The sequence below is a fragment of the Brachyhypopomus gauderio genome, chromosome 20 (genome assembly GCF_052324685.1).
Source record: "Brachyhypopomus gauderio isolate BG-103 chromosome 20, BGAUD_0.2, whole genome shotgun sequence".
Taxonomy (NCBI): domain Eukaryota; kingdom Metazoa; phylum Chordata; class Actinopteri; order Gymnotiformes; family Hypopomidae; genus Brachyhypopomus; species Brachyhypopomus gauderio.
The window spans coordinates 9290315-9312506 of NC_135230.1; the positions used below are offsets into that span (position 1 = coordinate 9290315).

The 22192-nt window shown below is 45.2% G+C and overlaps 1 protein-coding gene across 3 annotated transcripts in view; it reads right to left on the reverse strand.

The window, feature by feature from the left end:
- Nucleotides 1–22192, reverse strand: part of ncam2a (neural cell adhesion molecule 2a) — a 191037-nt gene that overhangs the window by 2583 nt on the left and 166262 nt on the right. The window contains exons 10-17 of one of the 3 annotated variants that reach the window (XM_076983124.1): nt 21370–21557; nt 20742–20838; nt 16805–16978; nt 15238–15357; nt 14156–14277; nt 12022–12196; nt 1957–2164; nt 446–565 (exon numbers count right to left, since the gene is read on the reverse strand). In XM_076983124.1, coding sequence (XP_076839239.1) covers nt 446–565; nt 1957–2164; nt 12022–12196; nt 14156–14277; nt 15238–15357; nt 16805–16978; nt 20742–20838; nt 21370–21557 — 1204 coding nt within the window. The remainder of the gene's footprint in view (nt 1–445; nt 566–1956; nt 2165–12021; nt 12197–14155; nt 14278–15237; nt 15358–16804; nt 16979–20741; nt 20839–21369; nt 21558–22192) is intronic. The other 2 variants (XM_076983123.1, XM_076983122.1) reach the window with 2 other exon arrangements.

The following is a 22192-nucleotide window of genomic DNA, read 5'->3' on the forward strand; positions in this document are numbered from 1 at the left end:
AGTAAATGTCATGCACATAGGAACAAGCCTTTCATTAAGGCATCAAGTGGGGCATCAACTGCAGATCTGACAGAGACGGACACTGGGGTAGCATGACAGACCAAAAAAAACCCCAAAACAACTAACTGTCATATAGCTACAAACCATATTAGCATGCCAATGACCCTGTTTGACAGCACCCCTCAATATTAACTGTCTAATTTTCAGTCTAGTTACTAATTAACTAATTAACTCTTTGTTGGAGAAGTCACGTTGAAGAAATTAGAATCTGGCTGGTGGGAAACTCAACCTGAATAAAGTAACGCTTTAATGAACCTCCAGAAAAGGTTCCTAAAACCAAACAATAATCTGGAATGTTCTGAAACGAGTGCTACAACACGACTGGCGCTGGCTAAGGCCCCCCAGCCGCTGATGGGAGCTCTGCTGGTCGTCTCCTGTCTCTTACTCTGGCTCTGTGAGAGGGGTTGTTTCATTGGGCTCGTGCACGGGACTGCCGTCCTCTGCGTTAGATAGTCTCTCTTCTTCTGTCCTCATCTCCACGATGGGCTCTTTGGAGCCATTACCCCTACTCACACACATATACACACATGAGCATGCACATATAAGCACATGCACACACACACACACACATGGGCATGCACACGCACGCACACACACACACACACACACACACACACACACACACACACACGGGCATGCACATGCACCCACACACACACACACACACACACACACACACACACACACGGGCATGCACACACACACACACACACAAGAGGTAGGCATATTACCAGCCTTGCAGGAGCTGCTCTATAGACAAATGCCATTAGGGATGCTCCTTCCTGGGAACTGGCTGATCTGACATGCCCACGGGCCGACACAGACGACTCACGCTCTGTGTACAGCATTCCCAGTTATCTACACACCCCAGAGGTGCCGCGGGGAAAAGCCGCTTTGCTTTTCCCTCCAGGCACAATAATCTCACTAATAAGGACTTTACCAGCGAGGCTTTGGGGGTGTGAGTCAGGTTGGTGTGTGAGGGCATGTTTGCGCTGGCCATTCTCTGTTCCTCTGTGCCTCTTATTGAATTAGTTCTCCAGTTTAATAGGAGAGATCCTCTCTCACTGCGCACCATTCCCGGATATGATGCGCACAGCGCGCCCTTGTAATGGCTACTTCAGTACAGCAGTATTGCTCATCAGTTGACCTTTTTAGACCAAGCATCCCTTATAAGGCAACACTTCCGAGAACCGAGACAATTTCTGATTAGACTGGGGACATATACGATATGAGGCTACGTAACAGAACAGAAGTTTTCTCTCTGCAGACATCCAAAGCTTTGGGCATGCTGAAGCAAGAAAATCAATGTGGACTGACAACCCACATACTGTTGTATACCAGTGTTATACTGGTCCTCATCACTAGGCTAAGCACTGCCACAGCTAGCCACCACACTTTAGACAAGGCAGGACCCAAAACAAGGAGGGGTAGTGAATGTGCTTGACTATTCACATAGACACAAAGAGCACAATCTCTACATGCATATGCAGAATACAATGAGGACAATCTACAGGAAACACGACAAAGTGCTTCTGTTGTTCAGTGGGTCAGAGGTATTCAGCTCCAGATCTTGAAAACAAACCCCAGATCTGGCAGTCAGTCACCATAAATCAATAAATACAGACATTCAAATCAAAGATCTGAAAGAGGTTCTACAGAGTTCTCAACCTCTGTTAATTAGGAGTCGGTTGTGATGACGGAGCCTCCAATCGGTGAGATTAACTGTTTGGTTACCTAGGCAGGATTAGGAGATTCAGGACTGCCTCTGGGATTCTGGATAGGAATGCCTCTGGTGATGTGTCAATGGAATCATGTGCACACAGTGAGACCCACCAAAACTGAACCCAACGCCGCCTCCCCCTCCCTGTCCTCCCACCCCCCCAGTGCCCCACTCACAGGTAGGCCGCCTTGCCCTCCTCCGGTTCCTTGCCCTTGCCACCGGTGGCCGTCTTCTTGCCACACAGCTTGCGCGAGATGCACATGAGAAGGCCCCACTGGCGTGCGAAGAAGCAGCCCACGTCCACCAGCACCAACAGGAGCAGCAGGCCCGCCAGGCCGAGGCCCACCACCGCCCCCAGGCCCAGCCCGCTGAACAGGGAGTCTGCTGGGACAGAACACGGACACCGCAGTCACCAAACAGCCCACCAGGCGGCCCCCGACCACGCCCCCTCCCCACTCCTCCATCCAATTAGATTAGAGAGGTTCCCACGCATGGGTTTGGCGCCCAAGCATGGCGGGATAAGAAGGCTAACCGTTTGGACTGGACACTGGCCAAAGTGTATGACGTCTACTTACGCTCAATCAATAAGGGCTTTGGGGTGGAAGCATTTTCTTCTAATGAATAATAAAAAAATATTTATATATTTATAATTTTTTTTACCCAGTGCCAAATGAAGCCCCTAATTGCTCTTTCGATAACGACCCAGCCTTGCGCTGGAGGAATGGGAAACCATTTCTCCCTGAAAGCCGGTTCTTCCTGTCACACACTCTCAATCCCTCATTTAAAGTTGGAAGGCGGCTTTGAGGGCAGCTCGCCGTAGCTCTTTTTGAAGATGTTTTTTGATCTCCGTTACGTGGGAAGAAATCAAAGGGGTCACCCCGCAACACGTTCGCAATATATTCGCGATTGTGAGGCCTACCAGAGTGAACTTGTCCACACCCATTAGAACACAAAAACTGAAAAACTCAACCAAACAAACATATTGACTACAAACGGAAGGCCTGGAGCGTAAACAATTTCTTTATCGGATGCCGGCCAGCTAACCTCACAACGATGCGATCACTTGAAGCTGAGGCGTTAAAGCGCACTGGGCTCAGGTTCAGTCACACACACCTCAAACGTGATTTGGTCAACATTGCAGGACGAGGTCAACATTGTTAAACTTCACACGGACATCCGTGCTTCATATCTCTGAGAGGAAGCATCTGTGCACACTTAGGTTAATAAACTGACTAAACCTCAGATAGGGCAAACGGGCAAATGGCTGACACCCAAATCAGAAAGGTCTAGTTTTTAAAAGTTTTAAAAGTCAAGAGTTTACTGACTAGTTTTTACCATTTAGTACTATTTTCGTGCTGGAGCCTTTGTATCTGGCAAAAAAAAAAGTGAGAGTGTGAGAGAGCTGTGATCCCACACACACACACACACACACACACACACACACACACACACACGCATGCACACACATACACATACACACATGCATGCGCACACACACACACACACACACACACACACACACACACACACACACACTTGCAGCTCCATGTCCTCTCACACTTTCGGGTCTTTGCTAATTCTGGAAGTCACCAAATGCATCCTTGTGTCTGAGCTGATTCTGTTTCTCTTTCTCCACTTTTGTGTTCCGTTAATCACATGATGAAGGTGCATATAGCCTAGACTGCCACTTTAGAGACCATCTTAGAGTCACAGTTTTGTCTGCTCTGTGCAGTTTGCTTCAGTGGATATCCTCCAAAACGATAAGCACTCAGGGAATCCGGGACATGTCTGTGACCCTCGGCGTGGCTGGAGTGACCATCCAAACGCAGCACGTCCTGTGTTTAAAATGGCAACCATGACCCCTAAGGTCAGCTCAGGGGGGGATGTGATTTGCACACCACTCTTTCTCAGGCTGCCGAGCGTGTTCTGAAGCAATCACCGACGTTGCTACGAGTGGATCAGGAGCGTTTAGTACACCGGCCCGCCGTCCGGCACACACTTAAGTAAACGGAGAAAAGCACTAGTCCAATCTGGGGAAAATGCACTGGGTTTGCATCATAGCTACACTTAACATAGCTACACTGATTGCCACGTCATTGTGCAGGCTTCGTAAGCTCTAAAGTGACTTTAGACACCATCGACAAGAATGGAGCATCTGCAGTATAACAGTATAATAGAGCTTCTGGTCATCCAACGAGACATCTGTATCACACAATACCGAGCACGGTCACTTCCAGATTTATCAGGATTCAAGTTTCTACAGCAGACGAGTGAAATGGCACTGTAACATTCAACACCAATAGGAGTCTGTTTGGACCAGGTACAGTTAGAACTCTGCAATGTAACTCACTAACATAAGAGCTACAGCAGGGGTGCCCACAGTTTTCAGCTTGCGAGCTACTTATAAGATGACCAAGTCAGAAAGATCTACCGGGGTGGCGGCGAACGTAATTTGTTGAGCGGGGGGGTTTGTGGCGAACGTAATTTGTTGAGTGGATTGCAGATTGGCTACCGTGAATGTCAATCAAAATACAACCGTCAGTGCAGATGTGCGATTCATCTACTACTATTTTATGTGACGCGATCTACGCACATTCCTTCGCGATCGACCGACACTTCCTTCGCGATCGACCGGTCGATCGACGTAATGAGCACCCCTGAGCTACAGCATAAATCCATGTAGTGTAACAGTGAGATAGTAAGAAAGCAGACATGTTGTTTATTCCTACGAAATGTTTGGCTTCTGCGTTTGAGTGTGACTGCTGTTGTATTACTGTTCACACAAAGATATGAATTAGAATTTCAGTGCAATCCACTTATAAGACCTAACAATTCAGTTAATTAAATAGTGGAATGTAGTGATGGTTTATGGCTTTGAAAAAGGAATAACTATGATTTTTACTGCCAATAAAGTGTTAGAATGATTAGCAAAACATCAGAGTAACAGAAAAACAAACAAAAAAAATGTCTGACAATGACATTAAGTATATCATCTGCACCAAAACATTCTATGCCTTCTATTTTCACACGATGCTTGACAAAGACACTGATAACACTGAATAAAGAAATATGTACTATATGCATACACTTTTTGTTAATTGTTAATTTGATCTTAAATTTACATATGACAAACTAGCTGTAACGAACAGAGGAGACGGAGAGGGATCCTTGTGCAAAAGCACAGTGCTCTTTATTTGGCAGGTAGATATAACCAGAGAATGCGAGATGTTAATGCATAAACGGAGTTTATCTAGTTTGTTGGGAGTGGTCAATCCGGTCCGGGGTCGTAACGGGAAGGCAGAGTCCGTACGGTTCCTGAGGGCTAGGCAGAAGACGGGGTCGAGGGAACAGGCAGAGGTCAATATACAGGAGAAACAGCAGGGTATGATAACGCTCGGTACGCAACATAGTTGGCAATACTTCGCGACGAGGTGTTGCGACGGCGGTGTATGTGAATGCCTGGAATGTGGGCGTGGTGATGAGGGACAGCTGTGTCCTAATGGCTATCAGGCGTTATTACTGACATTAGCACAACAAAACATGCAGACCCCTAACAGCACAGCTTGGAGGATGGTGGAGTCTCATTCATTTTCTGACTTGTTCTGACTCGATCACGTTCTGAGCTTACCTCAGTTTGTCGCTAAACAAGTGCATGTAGCTGTTAGCTAGCTGTCAAACTAGCCAGTGACATTACAAAATAAACATCAGAAACTACATCGCTTCTGGTCATGCAGGGGGAAAAAAGCGACCAAGTCACCTGATTCTCTTCGTCAAATCAGTTACCAAACACTCTCACATAAGGAGCATAGGGAAATTTAGCACTGACTGGAAGACTGAACTTGAATCAGCATTACAGATGTCAACACTTCTCACAGGTCAGCCAAGCTGTTCGTGTCTGCTAAAGCAGCCTTATCGTGAGCCAGAGCTGATGCCAAATGCCTCAATGAAGTCTAAGAATCAACAAGCAATACAAGTTGCTAAATTTGAGTATTCCTGGACTGACTCAAACGCTTTATGTGATAATGGCCAATGATAATGGAAAGCAGATTTAATGGGTAACACATACACAAATAAACATAACAAATGAACAAATGAATTATTATAATATATTAATTTTATTATAATTAAAACACAGGCCTCAGTACTTAAAGTGAAGGACAAGCAATATCATAGGTACCAAATACTATATATGTATTATTTTTGCTGTGAATATATTTTTATTAACCATTTTAAAAACACGTCAAAAATATAAAACAACAAACCTTCAGACGCACAAAAAAAAAAACAGCAAATGAAATGTAACACAGCCCTCACAAAATCAATAGTACCACGTGTGGTCGCCCTTGCGTGATACAGTCCGCCAGTGTCTCATTCCAGTACCAGTATATCCAGAAACTAATTCTGGAAAGTAGATTTTGAGCGGACCCTGTCTGCATGGAATTTCAATGTTGTTTTCTTTATCGCTGCCGAGAAGGCCAGAATTACTTTCGTTTGACGGGTTTTCAAATTAAATGCAGATTGATCTCCAAGCAGAAATACAGTGGCACATAAGGCATGATCTACGTCTTATGGAGGCGACAGAAGGGGCGTGATGTTGCTTTTTCACAGACATGCTTCACTGGCATATGTTGCTACAAAACATGAATAAATATTCATAAATGTTCATTATGTTGTTTTTTTCTATTGAATGAAAGACACCTGAAGATGAGTCTCTATAGTAAGGAGAGAGAAGTCTCTATTCAAGTAAAACATATTGTAAAAAGTTATTTTCAGTCATTTCCCCATTTAGATTAAACGAAGTATATGTGTGTGTGTGTTTTGTTTTAATAGAGAAAGCTTCTTACATGTTTGTAATAGTGAGTGCTGTGACCGTGGGTGATTAATCTGGCCTCCTGCATGTTCATAAGAACACTGCTTCTGTTAAGAACACCACAGAGTTCTCACACTATGCCCTACTCCAGATGTTTTCCAGTGCTGAGCACAATTCACAGAGCACTATAACAGTGATCCACACAGTAATGAGAAAATCGTTTGTTCTGCGGTAGGCTGCGTGCTTTTCTCACTCTAGCCAGGCTTGTCTGAGCGTGGCTGCTCTGCACCTGGGATTTGCCTCTAAAAAACCCCCCAAAACAACAGCAACAAACAAACACACAAAAAACCATCCACGGCTTTGCGGGTGAATTCCCTCTGTCTCACTTCGTCAAAGCCCGTACGGCGGCCCACACATCTCCCCAATGGGTACGGCGCGGTTTTGCTTCTCTGGCTTGTTAAGGGATCAAATGGCTAAGAGTCCCGATTCACTGTGTGAGGTTACATTACAAATATTCACCGCTAAATAAATAAATAGGGCATAATGAGCTCGAGTTGAACCGAGAAAACACAAGAATAAAAGTAGGCAAAAAGACTGGATGGAGACTTCTGGAGAGCAAAAAAGGGATATCAAAAAGAGTTCCTCACAAAAGCGTTCCTCAAAAAGAGTTCCTCACCATAAGGAATGAGGAACATCCGTCATGCGCCAAGGAGCCCTAAGGGAGCGAGCATTTTCAGTGACGTCAGACGTTTTCTTCTACGTCGATTGAAAGATCTCCTTGCGCTCTCGGGACTTCTGTTTCTCTAGACATCCATGGACTCTCTGCCATGCAGCGACAGAACATGACGTGAAGAAATCACACCAGCAGGTATCGGACGCAACGCTGCGACACTGACGTCCAAAACGAAGGAGTTCGGCTTAACGAAGCTGGTGTTGCGGGAGCCGCGGCATGGAGGGAATTTAAATATCCCCCCAGTTTCGACCGCACCGGCTCCATTTCAACCTGCTGACATTGCCGTCCGCTGTGACTGATCCGCAGAGATACACTTGTCACTGTGTCAGCGCGTGGCTTTTAGAAAGCCGATCCTCTCAATTGACCCTGTCAGAACTGAACGCGTTTGCTGACAGCGGGGCTTTTCAAGCCTGCCACGGGGCCGAGCTTTTGAAACGTACCTGCCGCGAAAACAAAGCCGCCATCAGCCAAGACGGAGAACCTTTAAACAAAGAGTTTATTTAAAATGGTGTAAAACCTGCTGGCCCTTTTTGGGAACGTGACGTTCATTTATTAGATTAATGTGTTCTCTTACATCAGAAACACTTGCTTTTCTATATCCGTCATATGTGTATGCTTAAAAGCTGTCTGAACCCCCTGTTGGCAGGCAGCCCTCAGTGACACTGACACATTTCAAAAACCTCCAGCATCACCACAATGCTGCTACCCTGTCAACATCTGCCACTGGAAAATGAACACTGATGCCTAGCATTAGTGCTTTTAACACCAGCATGCCACAAACACCTTGAAGTGAAAACACCTTTATTTCCCTATAATCAAGATAATAATTTGGACATATATTCAGTCATTCACAGGGTCTAATTGCATTGTTGTAACCTTGCCAACAGTCCTAAGCCCCCCCTCTTTTTGTTTCTAGAATGCAGAAACTTAATTGTTCCTGAGAAACGATCGGATGTGTGTTCCGATGGTTGTTCTTTTCTCCCGAGCCCCGTGGAGATCAGGACAGGCTCCTTTTACTAATGAAAGACAGCAGCTGATCGAACGACTGTGCCTAAAATACCTTTTATTTTTTTCCCGGCGTGGTTTTCATGTCGAGAGCAGGAGAATGTGTATATGCAGCCTGCTAGGGGCACGTCATAATGGAAGCAAAAGTGCTCTTGCTCGGCCAAATATTCACTCAACGGTTCTCGAAAAACATTTTTCCAAAGTGGTAAATGAAGCACTGCATCTATTTTATGTGAATGTGTGTGTGTGTGTGTGTGTGTGTATGTGTGTGTGTGTGTGTGTGTGTGTGTGTGTGTGTGTGTGTGTGTGTGTGTGTGTGTGCGCGTGCGATGCTTGTATTCACTGGCATGCTTGCACCCTTGTTTGTCCCCGCTCACGCAGGTCTGTGTAGGCCCAAAGACCATCTCAGTGTAGATAAGCAACCAAGGTCTCTGAGCGTCCGAGCCCCTGAGATTTCATTCAGAGATTCAAAGGCATGGTGAGAGATATCCTCTTCAAACAGCATCGGCAAATCGAACTAATGCACCCGCCTGCATTTGATCCCTCTTGCGTATTGAGTCCAGATGCGGACACGGGGTTTGATATGTGCCTGAGGAATCACATCTCTCCGGATGGCCCGGCTATGCATTTTTCATTTCGGAGTTGTGCTAAAAGCGAGTCTTGCTTAACATCTCTAAACGCCTCAAAACTGGAGTCAGCATCTGGAAAGTTTGGTGCGTGGAAAAAAAGAGAAAGGAAACATGAAACCAAAAATGCAGCATTTAAAAATGCAAATTTCCAAAAAGCAAATGCTGAAAATGAATTTACTTTTCTGAAGAAGAGACTTTCCATTTGTCAAACATACAGACTAGTCCAGGTGTCACCAGATTGATACACATCGATCGAACGAAAAGTTGTTGAGCTGTAGGGGAAGCGGGGGGGGGGGGGACCATTCCAGCACCAAGATTATGGTGACGTGATGTACTTGTCTGCCCCTGGGATAATAGGGGTCAAATTCTAAAACCTAATTAACACACATCTTCCATCACACGGACTTCAGTGTGACTTTGATTTTACGGAAATCAAGATAAGTTTATCGCCACTAGTGCTGCGTGATATGCTGGTGCTGAAGAATGACCGCGGTACTGGAGTTTTTGAGGAAAATCAATACTTTTATTATGCAAACAGCTATTTGATCGGGGTGAAAAAGAATCAGCCTTTACGCACAATGCTGACAGTGTTGACATTCCTAGTGGGGTGTGAATTTGTGTGTGTGTGTGTGTGTGTGTGTGCCCGCGCAGGAACAACCCTGACTGAGTGTGTGATCTGAGTGTGTGTGCAGTAAGTGTGACGTGATTGAAGAGCAGAGATAGTCTACCACGTTTTGTTCTAGACTTGACTAGACAAGACTAGACTTGAAGAGGTGGCAGTGTCTTCAGCAACACTCCAACTCACTGACACACAGAGGGCACAAAGTGGAAGTGAAGAGGGGGAGTCCCATGAAGATGGAGCACGGCTGTGCAAACATTGTTTTAAAGTGTGTTTCATTGAAGGAGCCAACACTTCAAACCTGACCAATCGTCTCCCGGACAAACATCCTGACCTTTTCATGGAATTCAAAGGTGGACAGGTGACTAGTTCACCAGAGTGATCAAAATACGTCTACGCAGTGATAATATACATATTCCTACGTAACCTATGTATTTGTGGAGGGCTGAAAGTGTGGCCCAGAGTTAATGGGGTAATTCTGTGTTTTACGTGTGCTCCTCTATGATTGTACTTCAAAATCTGACAAGCCTGTGTTTTTCCTCTGTTCTTCACACTTACCCAGCGCTCAACTGATCATGTCAGTCCCGTCTGGGCACAAATGTCCAGGAAGTTCTAAGCAGTGGGGCAGTCATGGTCCTGGGGTAGGGAACTGGTCTTGTGACCAGAGGGTCGTGAGTTCGATTCCCAGGCTTGAGGCCATGACTGAGGTGCCCTTGAGCAAGGCACCTAACCCCAACAGCCCCCTAGTAATCACTAGTGTGTGTGTGTGTGTGTGTTCTAACTGCACAGATGGGTAAATGCGGACGACAAATTTCGATTGCGGTGAAAGATCACAATTGACAGATATGGCACCTTTCACTTTCCTTTCAAGAAGTGGTTTCCTGGAGTTTGTTCCTTGGAGTTTGTTTTTACTGCCTCCTACCTGCAGTATTTAGTTTCCTAGAGCACATCCACCTTTCTGAAGCACAAAACGATAAAATGGAAGCCGGTGAACCACGTTCTTGGTCTGGATGGTAAAGGTGACCAGAATCAATGAGAAACGCAGGATCCAGCAGATGTATTAAGGGGACAATTATAGATAAATTTTAACTAGCAGTATCACTGAACTCCTTAAAGATATACGCTACCAGTCAAACGTTTGGGAAGCTAGTTTATTTTTAATATTTTCTACATTTTAGAAAAACAGTGAAGGTATAAAAATAATGAAATAACACATGACTATGCTATGTTAAACCTAAATAGATGGTTTAATAGATGGCTGTACATTGTGAAGTTCTCCAGAGCCGCCCATTAGTGGACACTGAGCACCTATGATGCCCTGAGCACATTCTCATGTACACTGAGCACCTGTGATGCCCTGAACACATTGTCATGTATGCTGAGCACTTGTAGATTAAAGAGCAAAATGTATGAGGATGCAATTATAGTTCAATTGAAATGTTATTATTATTTTAACTGTACACTGTACACAATGTTTTGGGGAAAAAAAAACATATATAGGTAATCAACATGTTTTAGACGCAAATTTAAGCCTAAGCCATCGCTAAAATTCCTTTAAGACTATCAAGAACATAGATTCTGTCAGCGGTGTCAAAAAGTTTGACTTGTAGTGTAAAAGTTTTAACATACTAAATGCTGTTAAAATAAAAAAAAACTCCTGCAAATAATGTTCAAACTGCACATCTGGGTTTGTAGAAAATATAACATACTAGAAACTTGCACATCATGTAGTAATTTTAATGTCTTCCAGATGCGTGAGTTTCATAACTGAGGAGACGTAAAATGCCTCATCACAAATGTCACCGTGGTAACTAATAAAATCCAAATAGAGCTCATACCATCATATGCAAATAATGTTGTTGGACTTTGATGATGCATACGCACCAAATCACAAATATGACTTTAGACCATTGGCCATTTAATGTTTCATATATACTGTTATAAAAATATAATTTTCCTTTTTGTGAAACATTAACCTACAATACGATATAACCTAGTCTTAATTTATGATACAATATATCTGATCAGTCTCATCAAAAAGATTTAAAGATATCCCTCATCTGCAGTGACATATTTATCACCATAAACAATTTTGAGAGATTTAAGCTTAGAATTATGAATACAGCTCTGTGGGTGAGTTACTTGATGGAAAAGTAAAGAATTACACAGCCATGATTTAGGATTACACAGCCAGGATTTATGATATGTTAGAGGTACCTGAACTGAGATTGTGCAGCTACTTTAGTTAGATTAAGGTACTTTAAAATAAAGCACACGAATGAGCTTTGAGAGTGTTTACGGGATGTAAGAAAGTTTCTGACTTAGTATTGGTATCAAAACACAAATTTTGGTATCCTCTTAACATGGTATTGTTTTAGTATCTGCATCAAAATTCATGACCTGGTATAGGTATTGGAACAAGCACAGAACAATGATGAGACCTACCCGTGATATCTGGCTTCTGTGGCATGAGGAACTGGAAGAAGGTGGGTTCTGACAAGCCTTTGACGTTCCTGGCCGTGATCTCCACGTTGTAGCGCGTGTTCCACTGCAAGGGCTGCAGGACGGTGAAATCGTTCATGCCTGGAACCAACTTAGTCATCCACTGTTCTTCTTTGTCCTATTGGGGATACAGGGAGATGCCAACTCTGTATGTGTGTTTAAAGGGAATAATGGAGACGCTATATATACACCGGTATATGTTAGGTATTAGGTATACAGGAAGATGCTAACTCTATACATCTTTATTAGGTATACAGGAAGATGCTAACTCTATACATCTTTATTAGGTATACAGGGAGATGCTAACTCTATACATCTTTATTAGGTATACAGGAAGATGCTAACTCTATACATCTTTATTAGGTATACAGGGAGATGCTAACTCTATACATCTTTATTAGGTATACAGGAAGATGCTAACTCTATACATCTTTATTAGGTATACAGGGAGATGCTAACTCTATATGTGTTTATAGCCTACAGGGAGACGATAACTATATGTGTTTATACAAGGAGATGCTAACTCTAAATGTGTTTGTTAGGTATACAGGGAGACGATAAACTCTATATGTGTTTATACAAGGAGACGCTAACTCTATATGTGTTTAAACAGGGAGATGCTAGCTCTATGTGTGTGTTGGGGAAGGGGGATTCTGTATGGAGGAGCAGGAGTGCCAAGGGTAGCTGAATCACTTAAGTATTCTTTTAAAAAAATGGTTATACGCCTTAAGGAGTTATCAGATGTCAATGGTACTTTGATTAAAATCACCGTAGTACTTGGACTCTTGTATGGATTTCCTATTTGTAGGCTTAAAGCTGTGGTATTACTGTGGTATCACTGCAGTGCTACTGAAAGAGCTTTCAGAGTGAGCATATACGGGCCCTATACAAACCCGTCAGCGGGTTCAGTTGGCCACTCTCTGGATGACCCTGAGTGTTGAACAAAAAGTAAAAAAAAAAAAAAAAAAGCAAATTATGAAATTATGAAAAATATGAATAGGGTTCCAAGCTTGCTTTAGCTTTGCCTCCAACAACTCTGAGGTGAATTTTGAGCGCGCCTTATCTCCGTGGTAACGGTAAGCCAGGAAGCGGCTTTTGTGGAATCGGGAGGTTGAAGTGCACCGGCTTTTTTTCAGTCGCGTTCGGGTCGGCAACGCTTTCAAAAGCGCCTGATTACGGACGCTGACGCCCTTCGGTCCAGCTGCTTTCAGATACGGCGTCCTTATATCCCGATGGCCCATTGGTTGTAGTTTAGGGTGGGGTGGGTGGAGATGGAAAATGGAGATGGAAGAGCGGGCGTGTGCCTCGAAATGTCCGCATGTGCGGCAACATGGCTCAGCTCCATGAGAAACGAGAAGAGTTAGAACTTCATTGGTATGTGTGTGTGTGTGTGTGTGTGTGTGTGTGTGTGTGTGTGTGTGTGTGTGTGCGTGTGTGAAGAGAGACGCAGGGATATACAGGCACAGACAGAGACAGATAGAGTGACAGAGAGGTCGTGTGTGTAGTGTAAGCTCCTCACAAACGGAACTCCAGCACAAACACATGAGGCTTTATCTCTCTACGACTGAAAACCTAGTCACACAGAATTGCCCCTCTCCCAAGGTTTCTCCACAGAGAGTGGAGGCGCTTCAAAGCACTTTCTCATACTCCAAAACGTCTGTCTTTTTACCTTAAGCAAACGATGTCTCGGTCTGCGTCCTTAAACATCCTGCCAATTCATATGGGAACTGGAGGAAGAAGCCACAGTATTCCCATAGAACATTAAATATTCCATCGCCCACACGGTATGAAAAGGCAATGGAGGCAGACGGGTGCCGCTGCTCCATAGCAGATTCAATTTAGTTTTCTAATAATGCCACAGAGATTAACACCCTCACAGCGCAGTGTGAATTATAACAGTCAATGTCAATGCCAAGACTGATATCTGCCTGCCATGTTATTTTGTTTTGATGGAATACCTTGTGATGGTGTGATTAAATACACAGAAAGTTAACACCTTTGACTGTGGATTCAGTAGAACTATGGGGACGTGTGATACAAACATGGAGTGTACGTGGAGTTGCTGAGATGTACCCACTGTTTTGTATTTTACGATGTATTCCACGATGGGCATCCCACCGTCGTCCTGCCTGACCAGGCCCAGCCGGTAGGCCTTGCCCACTCCTCTCTGGCCGTGGACCGTAGGGGGACTGGGCTCTCCTACCAGAAGGAGAGAAGATAGATGAAGGCGTCACACGTTCACGCCATCCACTGCTTGACATTCACTGCCTTTGGGGTTCTATTATCTCTCAACTGAGTTCTACTCGGTAGTAACCTGTGATTTGTTTGTGCGGCATTCACGCCTTTTTCACACATTTTTCACACGTTTTTCACTTGTCAAATGTGACTTTGCGTGACGAGTGTCGGTTTTCTCTGGCCGGTGGGTTAAAGCATAACCACTAGGGACAGACTCCACAACATTCTCGGTGTAGGGGTCATGGGAGAGCTCGGTGAACCCGTGCAAATCAGCCTAACGCAACTACCACTCAACCTCACCTGAACCACCGCCTCTTTTGGCCTGTGTGAGCCCCTGTAGGCACCCCTACCTGTGCTAGTCCAAAGAAATCCCACAGACTCCCATAAACAGCAAGACATCAAAGACAGAATAAATAAGGACCAGTGGTTCATTATTATTAAAAAGAAAATGATGCAATAATCCCACACTAAGCTCATATAGACTCTGTGTGATCTTTGTCTTTCTCATGACAAAAGTGGGCACTGTGATGTTCTGCCTGAAGGAGCCCATGGTGGGTTGCCATTACAGGACCCAATACACATGGTGGCCCATGTAAGGTCTCTCTTCTACGCAGGAAACAGCACTCCCTGTTGATTCTACAATAATGCCCAGGGAGGTGAACTGTAGGTCCTTTGAACCGGGCCTAATCTGGCTCCCACACCGGGCCTGCATGGGCTTGCTAGCTCGGCATGTTTTATTCATCTTGTGTCATCATGGTTTTCTGGCCCCGCCTACCACCCAGAAGTTAAGCAAACGGTGATCTGACAGCATGCTTCGCAGCAAAGAATTTGGAGTTCCTGAAGGGAAGCGTGATAATGGGAGGTCCCCGGCTTGGGGTGTGCGGCCGTAGGAGATGTCCCGCGGCGGGACCTCGCGGTACTCACGGATGGGTAACGTCTGAAAGGACTCCGACTGGCTGTGCTCCCCCTGGCCCTTCCCGTTCACGGCCGCCACCCTCACCTCGTAGGTTGTGTTGGGTTCCAGGTTTGTCAGGAGGACTGTCGCTGGAACAGAGGACACAAACACAAACAACGGTTGGCCTGTGCAGCAAACGCCTCACAGATGCCTAACAAACACCTCATAAATGCTATAAATACATCAGAACTCGTTCTTCCGCTCAATTTCCCAGATTTATTTAGCATATACCGTGCATGCTAACCACCAGCTGACGGCTTAACCGTTTATTCCACTCCCTCCCCTTACAATAATCTGACAGTATCTATTATGGAGGTCTCCTGCAAGCTACACATGCTAATGGGATATCGCACTACTGCTAATAATGCCAGCGCCCAGTGGGGGCTGAGACGCTAACATCATCCCATTGTGTCACGCAATCATTCCAGCACAACGAATCCCTCACACATGTATAGATCATATTTACCACACACATCAAGGTGTGAAATGTAATCTTTCTGTTTCTAGCTTGAAGGAACACACTAGTGGGTTATGGCTGTCAAAGTTGAAAAGACAGCTTTTACACACACACACACACACACACACACACACACACAGAGTCAAGAACATATAATCATTACTGGCTTGACGCAAACAATTTTAGCAAATTCTTGATTAAAAAACCTGTGTGGGCCCATTTGAAGACAATTTCTTTTCAAGCTGAAATTCATGAATCCATTAAGCAGCAATAATGGTCGAAATCAAAGCTGGGAAGCGTTGCTTAGAAGTTTGTCATATTTAGTGGTCTCATCATAAACGCTCAACATCCACTGCTTTCTTTCGGACTTCTAGTAACATAGCTTTGTTTTCCGAAGTCCAAAGCCCCCAGGAGCTGATATTCAAAGTTTAGATGTATAATTCAGCATCTCTGAAATATGTCGTTTGTTCTCTGTAATTTTGTGTTTTTCATGTTTTGCAAGTAAACTTTGTTTAAAGGCTTTGTTCAATGTTCCACAAAATAGCCGATTATTGTATGTAAAGATAATTGCAAACCCAATATCCAGACAAAAGCAGTTTAATAAAAAATCTGCTCCAACTCATTGATGGAGCCATTTTCTGGAGAGAAGACTGTGTTGTTGGTCCAAACACAATGGCAGTCACGGCACATTCTGACTCGGCAAAAAAGCAGCCATTTTGGAAATTGAAAATGGCTGTTTGGCAAGATATTGGCCACTGGAAAAAACAAACTATCAATTGATTCAATGGCCTATTTCTCTTAATTCCATAATGCGCATAGGTTTTAGGTTATATGTGGTGACAGTTAACTGTGGTGACAGTTATATGGAAGTGTATTTCAAAAGGTCAGCCCAAAAACATCCCAGAAGGCATTGCTCCTCCAAGTATCAATGATGCGTAGGCTGAACGTAACACTGTTTATTCTACTCTAACGACGACACTCACAGCAGCGCTAATGCAAGAAATAAAACCGTGAAAACAAACAAACAAAGAAATTAACGACTAATATGAAGACGTGTTGATGAAGTCGACAGCACTCACTCTGAACGCCAAGGGACTTCACCGTCTTCCACTCCTGCGAGCTCTGGTCCTTGTAGTTGACGACGTAGTAAGCGATAGGCACGCCGCCATGAGAGTCCGGCTTCATGAACGTCACCGTAGCAACCCGCTGCGACACGAAGGCGAAGCGCACGGAATACGGATTGGACGGCACATCTGTAATCCAGGAACACAGGGAACGAGCCCTACAGAATTAGCGCTAATCTGGCAGGTGGCCAGGTCTGGTGAGAGGTGACCTGGTAAGGTGGACTGGTTCTGTTAAAAAAAAACGTGGCATCTGAGGCGGAGAGGATAACGGGTTTAAATGCAGCATCTGAGCAGTGAGACAGCAGGCAAACGTGTACACGCATGCAGTACAAATGAATGACAGAAATGACTCACAAAAACCCAGATTAAAACATGGTCCCGAACATGCTCTCACATGCGTGCGTGCACACACACACACACACACACACACACACACACACACACAGATAAAAGACCATTATATTTATCAGCACTCTGCACAATCCCGTTATCATGCCTCCCTTTATCAGGCCGGGCCACAGGGGCTCAGCAAATCAAAAGAGCTTCGCACTGCCCTGCAGTCTCTCTCTCTCTCTCTCTCTCTCTCTCTCACACACACACACACACACACACCCTTCCCCACCTCCCACCTGAATACAAACTCTAGCCCCCCACCCATCCCATTGCTCACTCTCACCAAAAATGTATCTTCTGACATTTCCCTGTTAGCATAAATGTCATCCCTCCTGTACTTCCCCTACAGAATCAAGTCTAGTACCATTTCAGCGAAGAAACCCTTCCGTGTCATTACATTACATTCACCAATGGCTGCTGCCAGTTCTCTATTCCAATAGCGACTCATTTCTCTCCCTTTCATTCGCCCTGGCAATGCCCACCAGAGGGACACGGTTCCACAAAGAACTCTGAGTGAATTAATCAGCCATTTCCCACGGATCATAAAAATCCCTCCTGATTACAGCAAACATTAGCGCTAGACACGTGCGGCGCAGCTAAACTAGCATTGGGGAGGTGACGAGACCGCACTCGGCTGGCTTTTAGCAACGAGGTTGCGTGACATATTTTTCTGAATCTCCTTTAGCTGTTCTCACCTTCCCATCTCACTTCCCTGTTAGCGCCAATTGATGAATAAGAGAGAGGCCTCGCCTGGAATACCAAAGCGCTGGTATCCCCCCCCCCCCCCCCACACCTCCCACGGCGCAGCGGGAGGATGGTGAAAATATGCTTGGAGATGACTAGCGCCGATGCTACAGCAGTCCTCGCCGGGGCTAGCTAATGGTCTCCTCACACACTGCTGGTCACTTTCCCTTCAGAACTGTTCTGCTTGATTTCTGCTGTCCGAAACGGCACAGATGTATTTCTGCGAATATGCCACGATTCAAGGGTTCAACTGGCCATACTTCAGATGTGCTTGTACCCCAAATTGCCCGACATATAGTTGTTTGTTTCCATTAATTTTTTCGCTTGTAAATTTTATGAATGTACATGCTTATGTATGCGGGCACATATTCATCTCCCATGTTTATCATAAGGTTGATAGGTTGTGAGAATTGACTCATTTCAAGTCTTCTAGTGTATGGTTAGCACGAGACACTTCAGAAGTGTCTCACATCGAAAGACAACGTATGGGTTATTTCCCCATCACGCTCTTTACAAGAGTTTATTTATGAGACAAACAGCTTTTGCCCACAGATGCCCCTGTGTGCAGTGGTTTGTTCTGAAAAAAAAACTTCCAAAAAGGAAAAGACAAAAACCACAGCTTCCACTGCCTCCCCGGAGTCCGTTCAACGTCTTTCATCCACCCACCAGAGACGGGCCGCAAGCCACATGGCATACTACATCCTACTCGCATACTGATTGGGGCCTCAAATCAGTAGGCAGAGTGGCGTCCCAGAGTTTGCTGGGGCCCTAGGCGAAAATTCATGGGACCCCCTCAGGGATCTCAGGCCTCACACTGTCATGGCAAACTTTGTACAATGGCACTGCTGTAGTTTAAAGTTTGTCAGCCTTTGCCCCCTCCCACCAACTGGCCTGAGGCCACAATCAGATGCCTGAAGGCACCTCTGAGTATGCAGTATTGAGTATATGGTGAATGCAGTATACAGTATAGAGTACATACTGAGTGCCGTATGCAGTATACAGTACATACTGAGTGCAGTGTGCAGTATACAGTATGTAGTAAGCCACTGTGAAAATACCTATTGTTGGGGAAATAAACCCTGCTTTGCCACTTCCTGTTTAGTGCTGGAGAGAGCTCACCTATTGTTAATGTCACTTGTCACGTTATGCCACGACCAAAAAAGTATGATGACATTAAACACGGCTGATTGCGTCAGAACATCAAGATGAGAAAAAAGACGGGTACCCTCACCACCTCCCGCCAAACCATGGAGATGATGAGAGTGCTCCACAACTCTGGCAAAACACTCGCAACTTCATTCTGACACTGGAGATTTGTCAGCGACAGTGAAATCACTGCCAAAGTTGTTTGTTGTGAGGCCATCGTTAGCTTCTAGATGTCAGTACAATACCAGCATCGCCATTTCCGCGCCGCAAAACCTCTGCCCGCTTCTTTTTATTCTGCAAACGCCCGTCATGTCGACAAGTGCCCCCCCCCCCCCCCCCCCCACACACACACTGGTGCACTCGCGGCGTGCGAGATGGCTTGGTGCTCTCGCCCACGGCGTCCCTCGGCGGGACGCAGTGGGCCGCGTTTGATGCTGCTTTGAGTCGTTAACTTTGAAGACGAATCATTCCCAGCATGACAGGCATATGTCACGGGAAAAGACGGCCGCGCTCCTAATTTCACGGCCTCGGGAGGTCCCTTTTAAAGCCTTCGCTTTAATTAAGAACGTAGCCAGAGTGCGACGTGATGCCTCTCAGACCCCCCCCCCCCCCCCCCCACCACCACCACTTCGGTTGGAGGTTTAATATATTGCCTTTGTGCTTGCGTGTCTGCACATTTGTTTCATGCTAGCGCGCGTTGGCTGTTACTCTGTATTTATGGCGGCGCGTGGTTTCATGTCTTTGTGTGTTTATGGAAGATGGGGAAAGAGAGCAGTATCCTCGTGCGATTTATGCGGTTGAAGTCATTTGATCTCGGCTCGAGTGGATTGCATTGCTCCGCAGTGAATTAGGTAGTGCTACTGTAAATTAGGGTGTACTTTGGCAAATTGGCTCTCTGGTAAATTCAACAGGCTACCAACATATTAGCTTGGATTATGTAAGCTGTAGGCTGCTGTAAAATGCTGCTACAAAAACATTCATTCACTTTGGGAAAATGTGAATAAGATGAGATTAAACTTCAGATTAAACACAACAAGCTAGGCTATACCTCAAAGGTGCTCCAAAGCTATTATCACTTCAAAGGCGAGGTCTAATCTGGGTCTCTCAAAATCCAACTGGGAGGGTGTCGCATCTATGTGACACACACGGCCCCGTGGCGAGATTAGGTGGCGCCTTTCAGTATCCCTTCTTCCAGGATTCAAGCTTCTTTCTAGACCCCAGCTAGCCTTGAATATTAACCAGCAACAGCCTACTTTATACAGAATGATTTATGCATGGAATGTTGTTTCGATAAACAAGCCACGGAGATTTAGTGGCACGGCGAACACAGACGTTGGAAACGGCGATCGGCAGGGCGAAGGAATAAGGATACACTCCCGTGTGCGGGCAGCCACGTCCATATGAATGCGCTCATGCAGAATAACTCTTGCAGCCGTGGCGCATTTTAATAACCCCGTGCCATCAGACGTGGCCCGGCTCCGACGGCAAGCGGCGGGAGGCTCTCAGAACGAGAGCATCTGACTGGGGTGGAGCTCACTGGTGACCTTGCCCTCTCAGTGAGCTCCTCTCTCCCAGACCTCCCACCAGGGAGTCACAGGTAAACACACACCTGCCTGTGCTAAAATAAACTCCTGATATCGTGCGCCGATGTTGTTCCTGGCTGTGCAGTTGTAGCGGCCAAAATCCCTGTCGGACATGGGGGTGACCTGTGCACACAGCCATCCGGAGAGAGAAAGGGAAATAAAACACAAACTGATTAGGAATGTGGGGAGAGACATTTTACATCCTGCTCCTGTCAGTTTACAGGTACATAAAATGTTCTAAAGCATTAAAGTTTACAGTTACATAAATTAGCTATAAAGTTTTTTTTATGAGTGGGATATGTTTGTGTATGAAATTATGTCAATGCATTAATATTTACAAATGAGTGTAATGAAATAATAATCACAGGAATGCATTGCATTTATCTAAATTTTTGAGTGTAACATCATGAGTAACCAACCTGATTTCATAAATAATCGGTAGCAAATTTTGAATTTGATTAAGCTAGATTTAATGAGAATTAAAAAGGAAATCAAAAGGAAACCACGACTCGATCCAACCCTTTGTGGGAGTTCCTGTGATCATGTGATCATGAGCGCTTATAAATGTGCAACCACGCTTGGAAGGTTACCAAATTCACAAGATGCCTACTGACGCGTGCTCCTGCCAAAGGTGTGGTTTAGACTCCTAATCACCTCCAGCACGGATCTCCCCTCTGCAGTATGAATGCGGGTGTTGCTGGTGCCGTCGTTGGAGATGGTGAACCTGTCTCGCCTCCACAGCATGGTGGCCGGGGGATTGGACATCACATCGCAGCTGATGTTCACCGGATTCCCCTCCCAGGAGTAGAAGATCGTGTGATTGATCTGAAACTTGGGGGCGTCTGCAAAATGGAGTGATCACAGCTCAATTCTGGCAGATCCGAACTGCAATGACTAAATCTGAGTAAAAGTCACTATATGGATGTACCCAGATATACCCAGTAACATGCATTCATATCAGGTTTATGTAAAATGTTTGTTCTTTATGTGCTGTGCACATTTTTTCAAACCTCCGTGCTCTACCACACCTGACTAAACTCAGGAAAGGCATAATAATTTGGTGATGAGTTGAATCAGATGTGTTGACTTTGGAAAATCATAGATAATTAGGTAGACAACGCTGACTGATTGATTTATTTATTAGCAGGCACTGATGAATAACAATCATCACCTGTGTGAGTCCAAGCAAATACCTAATACCTCTTTACGCGCGCAACGCGCCAGACAGACCTCGGAGCCGACAGGGTGAGGTATAACAATAATGTGTGTTTAGCAGCAGTGAATGACAGATAGCGGTAAGCTAGCTAGCAGCGCAGTCAGCATGCGGTCGCCCACAGTGGCGGCGCCATTCTGTCTATTTTATGCCGGCTCACAGGGTTATATTAAAGAGATTGATGCCCCCCACCTCCCGTCCCCTCTTCCCCTGTCACGACGGAGGACAGGCGTGGTTGTTGCGGAGCGCTTCAGCGAGTAAATA